Source organism: Salvelinus namaycush, chromosome 38 (genome assembly GCF_016432855.1).
Source record: "Salvelinus namaycush isolate Seneca chromosome 38, SaNama_1.0, whole genome shotgun sequence".
NCBI classification, from domain to species: Eukaryota; Metazoa; Chordata; class Actinopteri; order Salmoniformes; family Salmonidae; genus Salvelinus; species Salvelinus namaycush.
In genome coordinates this window covers 3147057-3159581 of record NC_052344.1, presented here as the reverse complement: position 1 = coordinate 3159581, position 12525 = coordinate 3147057, and the positions used below count along the sequence as shown (strand labels likewise).

The 12525-nt window shown below is 43.0% G+C and overlaps 1 protein-coding gene across 1 annotated transcript; it reads left to right on the top strand.

Annotated features, from left to right (window-relative positions):
- The first annotated feature begins 376 nt into the window (after positions 1 to 376).
- Positions 377 to 11791, top strand: LOC120031928 (L-lactate dehydrogenase B chain-like). The gene is made up of 8 exons (XM_038977785.1): positions 377 to 497; positions 7405 to 7544; positions 7786 to 7903; positions 8127 to 8300; positions 8547 to 8720; positions 9021 to 9138; positions 10840 to 10963; positions 11077 to 11791. Exons 2-8 carry the CDS (start codon positions 7416 to 7418, stop codon positions 11242 to 11244), a joined length of 1005 nt encoding a protein of 334 aa, XP_038833713.1. The 5' UTR covers positions 377 to 497; positions 7405 to 7415; the 3' UTR covers positions 11245 to 11791.
- Positions 11792 to 12525: the final 734 nt, after the last annotated feature.

The following is a 12525-nucleotide window of genomic DNA, read 5'->3' as shown; positions in this document are numbered from 1 at the left end:
TAGCTTAGTCTTTCCTAGCCTTAAACAATTATCCTAACCTGCTACATTAATTATCATAATCTGCTGTGTAAATTCTCTACCTGCTACGAAAAATGAAATATGACAATAGCTGTAACCCATCTAGCGAAAATGGTCCAGCCGTCTGACAACATATTTCACAATCTCAATTGCATCCTACTGGCGTCCTCTCTCCTCGTCCTCGCTTCCTCAAAACCCATTGGATGACAAAGCCAGAGATTCCGCCCGTCTGACTTTCTCCTCCAATGGGTTTTGAGAAGGAGGCGAGGAGAGCGGACGCGAGGATTTACAATTGAGATTCTCCCCGTGTCAAACTCAGCCAGTGGTAAAGCCCTATGTTGCATCCTCCTCTTTCTCCAAAACACATTTAAACCCCGCACTCCACAAGTGAAATCGTCACGCCCTCTCACGACCTTCTTCAGTCGCCTGCCTCTTTGGACCAAAAAGGGATATTACTACTCTTTAAATCGCTGGAAAATGTATGTATCTAGCTACTGCCGGTGTTTTGCTTTGACTAAGTAAATTCTCATAGGTTCTCTTTTCTCATGTACGCTATATGCTCAAATGCACGTAGGCCGAAACACTTTTTTGGGATACATTCTGTAGCTTGCAACAGCCTAAATGTTATTGATTTGCATACATGGTTAGGGTTTTATTGACATTTTGGAATAGTCGATGTGGGCTATTGCAAGTCCTTTTAGATTGACTTTACTGCTGAATAGAAATGTACATTTCTGCGTTTGTAGGCTGTCTAGTCCTAGGCTACACAGCCTAATGGCATGCTGTGTTTTTGCTAGGTAGTAGGCTAGCTCCTTAGGACGACAACAGTCGATGGATTCTTATAAAAGGTGGCTGTCGCTCACTTTACAGGAAAATTACATTTTCCTCGTTGAGCTTCGTGGGCGACTCCGTTTTGAACATGACAAAGTTCTCGTATTACGGAATGTGTCATTTGAAGATATGGCAAATGATTTTACTGACGACTTGAATATTATCTTGAACTGTGCAGAGTATTAATGGAATGTGACAAACGAGGTGGAGGTTATAGATGTTCTGCCATCTTGCAGTGCAAAAAAAGTATCCGACCATCAAGGACGATGGAAGGACTATTGTATTAAACATTGGCCTACAAGGACATGGCTTCGTTTTTTTTTATAGGAAAATAACTGATATCCCAATAGGTACATTATTATCTCATGCCCGACATCTTGAGGCTTCAATATTTTTAATATGATTGGTATTATTAATAGGCCTCAATTTGGCGAGTCCACGCCAGCAAGGCCCGAATATATTTTTATATGTCAGATTGTTATGGTAATACTCACATTGGGAGGAAGAATGTTTGATACACCTTTTACATTTGTATCCTAAACCATTTTTGGAAAGATCATGATGAGTGGGAATTTTAAGCCCTTTTTAGACGCCTCGTATGATCCGTGAACAGTACATGATACCAGGGGCGCAACTTTGGTTTTAGAAGTGGGGGGAATTATTATTATATATAAAATATCTATCCAGTCAGATGAACACTCCAAACAGAACACTCCAAACAGCCTATCTGATGGCTCGGAGGGGTCCGCATGGTCCTAAAGCAGACCGTGGCCCTGTTTTGTATCACATTCCAATTATAACTGGGGGGGGGGCAAAAATGCACTTTCAGAATGTGGGGGGGGACATGTCCCCTGTGAAAGTTGCATGATACAGACATCTTGGTAGCATTTACATTTTAGCAGATGCTCTGGATAAGTGTGACTTGCAGTGACTGGATACTTTCCGTGGCTACATGGCCCCTGTGGGATTCAAACTCACAACCCTGGTGTTGCAAGTGCGTACCATGCTCTTGTCGCCCCGACCCGGGCGCGAACCAGATCCTCTGCACACATCAACAACAGTCACACACGAAGCATCGTTACCCATCGCTCCACTACAAGGACATGGCTATTAGGCTATTAAAAAGGCTATTAGCGCGCACCACCGCTAACTAGTAGCTAAAGGCTATTAGCGCGCACCACCGCTAACTAGTTGATGAGCAAGAGACCAAACAGCCTCAGATCACGCGTTCAGATCATGTTCGAGCCTCTGCTTGGACAGTGAAACACACGTTCGCACCTGCAGGCGGCGTGCAGACGTTAAGTTTCTCTCATGGCTGAAGCCATACTATGTGTCCAGGTTAAACGTGGTACGGCCCTCATTATAAACAGTCGGTAAAGGTCATGGTTAATGCATGTTCAGATCTATTAGAAGCAATTTGAATAGACAACAATGTAATTGAACCAATTGACTGACCAAAGATCAGGGCATTCATCAGCGAAGACGCAGTCCAAGCTGACAGTATTTTGGGCAACCAAAATGATTGATTGAAATCGAAGTGTCAGCTGTATGGTGATTTGCAATTCATAACTTACATTTTAAAAAGGTACTACCAGTGGTAGTAGGCCAATCGATAACACCAAGACGGAATGCGTTTTGAAGTGATGCGTCGCCGAGAACAGCCAGCATGTCCAGCAAAGTACATGGCCAGTGGCACGCACACACTTCAAGCAGATCAGCAGCTCCACAATGATGTGATTGACTGTCTCCAAGGTGGGGGGGCTTTGTGGCAGCCAGACGAGGCAATCGAAGGAGGATGCGGTGAGCAAAGTTACTGGGCTCGAATTTAGTCAAGCTTGCTCTATATAGATTGAGGCTTCTAATTGTGCATGTTATAAACTACTTTTATTTTGATGATGGGCTATACTCTATGGCTGGATTTATGTATTTTTATTCCTCCCCCCAATGCTACATTTAATTTGGCAGACCTAACTTGATGGACTAGGCCTTGTAGAAAGAGAATCAGACAACCTGGTTCGAATCCAGGCTGTATCACAACTGGCCGTGATTGGGTGTCCCATAGGGCGGCGCACAATTGTCCCAGCGTCATCAGGGTTTGGCGGGGTAGGCCGTCATTGTAAATAAGACCGTATGCCAGTGGACGAGAGGACAGTAGCAGGTGACCCAACTGTGGTTTAACTTATGATTTCCCATTGTAGCCAATTCAGTTGCTGTAATTCCATTAGATTTTTAAATCACAAATACAATTGATATCAGTAAACTAACTTAAAGATATGTGGGTTTTTGAAACAGAATTACAAGGCAATATTTCTTATTTTTAAAGGTAAACAATTTCTCAAACTAAAGAGTGCTGTGAAAGTGTATTTTTTTTAAATGTCAGATCTTCTAACCTAATATTAGATAAAGGAAACAAGTTTTTAAAGTTATGCGACACCCAATTTGCCTGTGAAAGTAATTGCCCCCTTACACTCAATAACTGGTTGTGCCACATTTGGCTGCAATGAGTTCAACCAAATTCTTCCTGTAGGTGTTGTTCAGTGTCTTTAGTCACTGGCCAAGTTTTGCCCCCACTCTTCCATGCATAACTGCTTTAACTCAGCGACATTTGTGGGTTTTCAAGCATGAACTACTCGTTTAAAGTCCTGCCACATCTCAATTGGGATTAGGTCTGGACTTTTGACTAAGACATTCCAAAACTTCAAATTTGTTGCTTTTTAGCAATTTTCATGTAGATGTGTGTTTTGGATCATTGTCTTGCTGCATGACACAGCTGCGCTTTAGCTTCTGCTTATAGACAGATGGCCTGACATTCTCCTGTAGAATTCTGATACAGAGTAAATGGTTCCTTCTATTAAGGCAAGTTGTCCAGGTCCTGAGGCAGCAAAGCATCCCCAAGCCATTACCACCACGCTTGACTCATTGGTATGAGGTTGTTACTGTGGAATGCAGTGTTTGGTTTTTCGCCAGATGTAAACTGGTCTAAAAAGTTGACTCAAGTTTGCTAAAAAGCACCTGGATGATCATTGACTTTTGGAAGTACGTTTTATGAACAGATGAGTCAAAAGTCTAACTTTTTGGGCTACATGGGCCCCATTTATGCCTTGTGAAAACCAAACACTGCTGGATGTTAAGGTATCTGTGACCAACAGTTGCATATCTGTATGTCATGTGAAATCTATAGATTAGAGCCTAATGAACTCATTTCAATTGACTGATTTCCTTATATGAACTTTAACTCAGTAAAATCTTAAATTGTTTGCATGCTGTTTTTGTTTAGTATACACCGATGGGTCTTGAGATTGCCCCTTCAGTCCACTGTGAATAGGCAGCCTCTTTGACCCCAGCCATAGGGCCATTTATCCACCCGTTTGTCTTGTATTTTGTTAGACAATTTCTATAGGATTGACTGACAAGGTGAACACATTGTGCCAGGCAAGCCTTTAATTCCCCCACTCTCGACGTGTCTAGACTTGACAGTTCATGCAGCTTTAGTATTCTGATCATGGAATTCTGAATGCGTCTACACCGACGTTGTAAGTGTGTCCGGATTCCATTTTCCCACGCTATATAAAGTTCAGGAGTGGGATCTCTGCTACTTTTAAGAGTTATGAGCCAATTGGTAAGCATTGCCAACAGTGAATGTGAAAATGGATTCAAAATGGTTGCCCTCTGCTGGTGATTTGCAGGATGTGCAATGATACAAGCAAAAGGAGGTCTGATTGGTTACATTGCCTACTATGCCAATGTATCTGTATACAATGGGCCATAACTTTAAAACTAGCAGAAATCCCACTCTGGAACTTTGATATGCCTGTAGAGTATATTCAACATATATATTTTTCTATATTCATAAATGTCAAATGTTATTGAAATCAAAATACTACTCATTAGAGCAAGCAATAAAGGTTCATATGACACCAACTTTTAATTTGTAGCACCTACAGATGAAACATTATGGAGTCTTAAAGGAGACCTGGGTAAGGTCAATGTCACATTGTGACTACAATTAAATATTTCTCAATTATGCTATAAGATACAAATGTCATGTGAACAAGCTTTCTTCTAAAGGACCCTTTATAGATAAAATTTAGTGAAAGTCATGGTGTTCTCTTTTTGTTGTGAGGAGTCAGCCATATACAGTACCAGTCAAAAGTTTGGACCCCTACTCATTCCAGGGTTTTTCATTTGACTATTTTCTACATTGTAAAATAAGTGAAGACATCACAACTATGAAATAACACATGGAATTGTGTAGTAAAAGTGTTAAACATGTTTTAGATTCTTGAGTATTTCAATTTTTTTTTGCTAATTTATAAAAGTAAATAAACCTCACATTCTACATGAGTATCTAGACCCTTCACTCAGTATTTTGTTGAAGCACTTTTTGGCAGCAATTTACAGCATTGAGTCTTCTTGGGTATGATGCTGCAAGCTTGTCTCACCTGTATTTGGGAAGTTTCTCCCTTCTCTGCAGGTCCTCTCCAGCTCTCAGGTTGGATGGGGAGCGTTGCTGACAGCTATTTTCAGGTTCGATCGGGTTCAAGTCCGGGCTCTGGCTGGGCCAATCAAGGACATTCCGAGACTTGTCCCGAAGCCACTCCTGCGTTGTCTTCGCTGTGTGTTTAGGGTTGTTGTCCTGTTGGAAGGTGAACCTTCGCCCCAGTCTGAGGTCCTGAGCAGGTTTTCATGAAGGATCTCTCTCTGTGCTGCCACCACCATGCTTCACTGTAGGGATGGTGCCAGGTATCTTCCAGATGTGACAATTGGCATTCAGGCCAAATAATTAAATCTTGGTTTCATCAGACCAGAGAATCTTGTTTCTCATGGTCAGAGTCTTTAGGTGCCTTTTTGCAAACTCCAATTGGGCTGTCATGGGCTTTTTACTGAGGAGTGGCTTCCATCTGGCCACTCTACCATAAAGGCCTGATTGGTGGAGTGCTGCAGAGATGGTTGTCCTTCTGGAAGTTTCTTCCAATGCCACAGAAGAACGCTCAAGCTCTGTCAGTGACCATCAGGTTTTGTGTCACCTCCCTGACCAAGGCCCTTCTCCGATTGCTCAGTTTGGCCAGGCAGTCAGCTCTAGGAAGAGTCTTGGTGGTTCCAAACATCTTCAATTTAAGAATGATTGAGGCCACTGTTCTTGGACATTTAATGCTGCAGAAATGTTTTGGTACCCTTCCCCAGATCTGCCTCGACACAATCCTGTCTCGGAGCTGTACGGACAATTCCTTCGACCTCATGGCTTGGTTTTTGCACTTACATGTACTGTCAACTTTTATATAGACAGGTGTGTGCCTTTCTAAATCATGTCCAATCAATTGAATTTACCACAGGTGGACTCCAATGAAGTTGTAGAAACATCTCAAAGATGATCAGTGGAAACAGGATGCACATGAGCTCAATTTTGAGTCTCTTGGCAAGGGGGGGTGAATAATTATTTACCTAAGGTATTTTTAATGTGGGGGGGAAAAAAATCTAAACCTGTGGGTAACTTTGTCATTATGCGGTATTGTGTGTAGATTGCTGAGGATTTAAAAAAAAAAAAAAATACATTTTTAGTATAAGACTGTATAACGTGACAAAATGTGGACAAAGTCAAGGGGGTCTGAATACTTTCTGAAGGCACTGTATCCTTCATTGTCATAAGATTAAGACATTTGTCAGAGGGTGCACTGTTTTCATATGTAAGAAATGCAGTAACGTACACTCACGTCTGGGTCATGCTACTCATTTATAGGGCTATGTTAGGCCCACGAGTCACATTGTCATGTAGAACAGGTGTCGTCAGCTGAACTACTCTTCTATTCAGGTCAAATTGTAATGACACCGTTGCTTGACCTTTCAGTATAATTTTTAGCTGCTGATGGAGGATTCAATCTACTGGTGGCAAACAATTCTAACTCACCACATCTTTATTTGTTACGTGCTTTGTAAACAACCGGTGTAGGACAGGTGTACAATAACAGTGAAGTGCTTACGTAGTCTGCGTCTGTTTTTTAAGAAGTGTTACAAATAAAGTTTGAGGAGTTTGCGAGCAATAGTAACTGCGTCTCACATGGACTAGCCTAGATATTTGCGAACAGAGCATCTCTCCCACTGACATCACTTATCGTGCAAGTTTGTGTTTGTGCGCCTCTGTTTCAGCAGCAGCAAATGGAGGGGGCAGTGTGTTTTGTGGATTGTAATTTAGGCTCTGGGGGGCCTAAAGATGGGTTAGGAGGGAGGATTAGGGTGACTGTCAGACCCTTTTTTTGGGGGGGGGGGGCGAGACAGTTACTAGGATATTGGTTTTGACTCCGTCTGGAGTAAATAAATTAGATGCTGCAGTGTTGATTGGCTTAAGAAATAGATTCCCTGGGCTGGATACAGATCAAGCCTACGCCTGGACTAAAGGAGCGTGCTCAATGGGGAATGTCAATTTGATTGCTTTTTGCAAAGGCATGATGACCTCTCACCCAAATTTCACACTCATCTTGGTTTCCATTTTATTTTTTTCTCAGTAGACGAACCTTGATAACTAGACTGAAGGTTAAACTCTATCTCTTCTCCCTCCAGCGTTGTGAATCATGTCGTCTGTCATGCAGAAGTTGCTCACCCCCGTGGCCAGCGGCCCCGCAGAGCCCCCCAGGAACAAGGTGACCGTGGTGGGGGTGGGCATGGTGGGTATGGCCTGTGCCGTCAGCGTCCTCCTCAGGGTAAGTCTAACTATATCACTGTCTTACTGCTACTTTACTACTCTTACTATTGCGTTATCAGTACTAGTTTACCTCTACTATTGTGATACCAACAAATAGTTACTACTCAGTTATTATGTAGGCTAGTTGTAATTGTGGATTTTACCATGTCATTTTTAACTAAATACCAGGTATTCATATCTTTCCTCTCCTTCTGGCCCTTCGCCTCCTCTCCACCCTACCTTCTCCCTCTTTCCTGTAGGACTTGGCTGATGAGCTGGCTCTGGTTGACGTGATGGAGGATAAGCTGAAGGGAGAGCTGATGGACCTGCAGCACGGGAGCCTCTTCCTAAAGACGTCTAAGATAGTCGCTGACAAAGGTAAGAGAATCCCCTTGTGTGTATGCCACTAGAGTGGCTCAGAGCTAAAATGGCAGAATATTTATGTATTTTACAATGAACATGTAATGCAGCCTGTTTTGAAACGAGTGGCCTTACCCTGGTAAGGTTTTGATTACCATTTTAGATATTTTTTTTACCCCTGCTAAATGTGAAATGGAAAAATCCTACGTAATTCAATTGCTCTTTCCCGATCTCTGTCCAGATTATGCCGTAACGGCGAACTCCCGCATCGTGGTTGTGTCCGCTGGCGTGCGTCAGCAGGAGGGAGAGAGCAGGCTCAACCTGGTCCAGAGGAACGTCAACATCTTTAAACACATCATCCCAGAGATTGTCAAACACTCCCCCAACTGCACCCTTATTGTGGTGTCCAACCCAGGTACACAAACAAACAATCCGGTACACACACTGACATTTAAAATAAAATCTTGGACACACAATTGGCTCATTCTGCCCTAGATTATGTTGTACCAACATTCCACCCTTATCAACTACTACAGTATCACATTACAAGATAGGGCGGTCACTGACAACAAATTAGGTGACAGGGATGGGCAGTCATTCATTAACATTGTCAAGGATAAGTGTGTGTGTGACCCTATCCCCGTCTTTCCCTACCCCCTAGTGGACGTGCTGACCTATGTGACGTGGAAGTTGAGCGGCTTGCCCAAACACCGTGTCATCGGCAGCGGCACCAACCTGGACTCCGCCCGCTTCCGTTTCCTGATGGCTGAGCGCCTGGGCATCCATGCCTCCAGTTTCAACGGATGGGTGCTGGGAGAACACGGGGATACCAGTGGTGGGTGGTGGGGACGATGGTGATAATATTGACGTCAGTGGAGTGTGTAGTTCAGTGTGAATCTGAGCTCATGTGTGAACTTCTTGTCACATCTAGTAAGCCACAAGGCTGTTGGCAGATTTTAAAGGCTTTAAATGAATCCCACGAAAGTACTTGTTTTGGCATGGATTTTTACATCACTCTGGACATCCATTTATCTCTGTCAGAAAGAATGAGTTGAGTCTGCTTGTTTTTAAATAGGAAATTCTAATTTCTGGTTAAATGAATGAGTAAATATCTGATTCTCTCCCGGTGTGCTAGTCCCTGTGTGGAGCGGTGTCAATGTGGCTGGAGTCAACTTGCAGAAGCTGAACCCAGAGTTTGGGCTTGACGGAGACAAGGAGGACTGGAAGGCCACCCACAAGGCAGTGGTCGACAGGTAACTACCCTGAACCTATCCCCAGCTCCATCCAGAGTCTAAATATGTGCCTCTGACTTCACCTAGCCCTGGTAGTACAGCTGTAGTTTACACTGTATTGCTCCACCTTTTGATTCATTCATATCTACTGGAGTTGTCAAGGTGTAAGGCCTAAAATAAGGATATAAGGCTGGGCTAATTTTCTGTATAATTCATATAATTAGTTCTGACGTTGTATACTAGAATTACTGTCAAAGCCGGCCCTCCCTTCCCCATTTTATTTTGAGTTCTCTTTTTTGAGTTTTTGCGTTTTATTAGGATCCCCCTTAGATGTTGCAGAAGGAGCAGTTATTCTTCCTGGGGTCCACATGATACATTTAATATACAAGAACAGCTCAAGGACAGAACTACATCAATAAAAAAAAAAAGCACACGTAGCCTTCATATCAATACATACACAAATTATCTAGGTGAAATCTGGGAGAGCCCTTGTGAGGTGTTGCTGTTCATTTGAGCAATATGAGATGGGAGTTCCATGCAATAATGGCTCTATATAATACTGTACACTTTCTTGAATTTGTTCTGGATTTGGGGTCTGTGAAAAGACCCCTGGTGGCATGTCTGGTGGGGTAAGTGTGTGTGTCAGAGCTGTGTAAGTTGACTATGCAAATAATTTGGAATTTTCAACATAGTTTCTTATTAAAAGAGGTGATGCAGTCAGTCTCTCCTCAAAGCATAGTATTTATATCAGCCCTCTGATTTACTGTGAAGAGCAAGATGTACTACTCTGTTCTGGCCAGCTGCAGCTTAACTAGGTCCTTTGCAGCACTCGACCACATTACTGGACAATAATCAAGATCAGACTAAACTAGAGCCTGCAGGACTTGCTTTTTGGAGTGTGGCGTCAAAAAAATCAGAGCGTCTCTTTACTACAGCTTTACAACCATTGAATCTATATGTTTTGACCATGACAGTTTACAATCGAAGGTAACGCCAATTAATTTGGTCTCAACTTGTTCAACAGCAACACCATTCATTACCAGATTCAGCTGAGGTCTAGAACTTAGGGAATGATTTTTACCAAATACAATGCTCTTAGAAATGTTCAGGACCAATTTATTACTGGCCACCCATTACAAAACAGACTGCAACTCTTTGTTAAGGGTTTCAGTGACTTCATTAGCTGTGGTTGCTGATGCGTATATGGTTGAATCATCAGCATACATGGACACGCATGCTTTGTTTAAAGCCAGTGGCAGGTCACTGGTAAAAAATAGTAGAGGCCCTAGGGAGCTGCCCTGCGGAACACCACACTTTACATGTTTGACATTAGAAGCTTCCATTAAAGAAAGCTCAGAATTCACAATATGGCAGAGGTTAAAAAGCCATAAAACACTTTTTTTTGAACAACAGGTTATGGTTAATAATATCAAAGGCTGCACTGAAAATGTCAGTAATTTGTCAGTGCAGTACATGTTGAGTGCCCTCCACTATAAGCATGCTGAAAGTCTGTTACCTTGTTTACAGAGAAATTGTATTTGGTCAACACCCTTTTTTCCCCTAACAGTTTGCTAAGAGCTGGCAACGAGCTGATAGGTTTGCTGTTAGAACCAGTAAAGGCCGCATTACCCCTCATACAGCTTCCTCATTGCGAGAGAGACCTGTTCAAGATGGCAACGGTCGGCTGTTGACTGACGGTGACTGTTTTGTGTGCTCCTCCAGTGCCTACGAGGTGATCAAGCTGAAGGGGTACACTAACTGGGCCATCGGCCTGAGTGTGGCTGATCTCACTGAGAGCATCATCAAGAACATGAGCAGGATCCACCCTGTCTCCACCATGGTCAAGGTGACGGGATAACAGTCACACATTATCCACATGCGGAAATGTAAACACACACACGAGAATAGAACACCCATTGCTATGTGATAATAACTGACGGCTGTGGTTTGTTTCTCCAGGACATGTATGGTATTGGCGAGGAGGTGTTCCTGTCCCTGCCATGTGTGCTGAACAGCAACGGAGTGGGCAGCGTGATCAATATGACCCTGACCGACGCTGAGGTGGGACAGCTAAAGAAAAGCGCAGACACACTCTGGGGCATCCAGAAGGACCTCAAGGACATCTAGACACACACATCTGCCCTCCCTATTCCGTTCCCGATGCAGACAAACTCAGACCTAGTTCCAACCGTCCTCCGATCTACTGTATCCATCTCCCTTTCATCTTAATCTACTGGTATACTCTTCCTTTCACCCACCCTTTCCTTTTGTAGGATTAGGTTGCTGTGTTTCCATGCTAGGTACTGTGTGAACCAGTATGACTGTATGCACCCTCATTGGAGTCATGTGTTGAAGCTATTGTTCCACGATCAAAAAAAATGTTGGCTTTATCCTCCGTTTGCACTGTCTTGAAGCACTGTTATGTTCACTTCCTGTAGTGAGCGCAGAAACACAGACCCTATAACTCAGTCTCCTCCTGAGGGGAGCAGTGGTGTTGGTTATTGTGCGAGGAGAGATGTTCAGTCCTTTCTTTCTGGCATTCAATGTCAAAGAGGGAGAGAGGGCAGAGGTGGAATCAATCGAAACCGCCTACTTTATTTTCACTTACTGTAACACCCATGTTGATTGTGTAATGAATAACGACAACAACCAATTAATAAATATTTGAACCTTACGAAGCCTGTTGTGTCCAATGACGTAAATGTTTCTCTGTAAAAACTAGGCTACACAATGCCTCCCTGTGGTTACATATTGCTACTACATAATCTGACATTTTTCAAGATGAGTTAAGTGGAGAAGGAAATCCAGATCTCTGGCCATGCTTTTATTCACATAAACTATCAAATTAATTTGGACAATTATTGACATTTTCAGCAAAGAAACATTCTGTTAAATAGCCAACACTACTGCATGGCTTTCACATTGCTATTCTTCCCCAACCAACAAATGAAGGCCCTGTCAACTGTTTAGTGGTACTGACATGCGTCTAGCTGGTTCAAGACAATTACACTACATGGCATTACACTACAAAAGTATGTGGACACCCCTTCAAATTTAGCACATTTTTAGGGGTGTCCACATACTTTAGTGTAATTGTCTTGAATCATCACGTTGCTGAAAGGTGTATAAAATTGAGCACATAGCCATGCAATCTCCATAGACAAACATTGGGAGAATGGCCCGTACTGAAGCGCTCAATGACTTTCAACGTGGCACCATAATAGAATTCCACCTTTCCAACTAGTCAGTTGGTCAAATTTTTTGCCCTGCTAGAGATGCCCCGGTCAACTATAAGTGCCTGTTATTGTGAAGTGGAAATGCCTAGTGGTAACAATGGCTTCGCCGTGAAGTGGTAAGCCACACAAGCTCACAGAACGGGACCGCCGAGTGCTGTCCTCGGTTGCGATG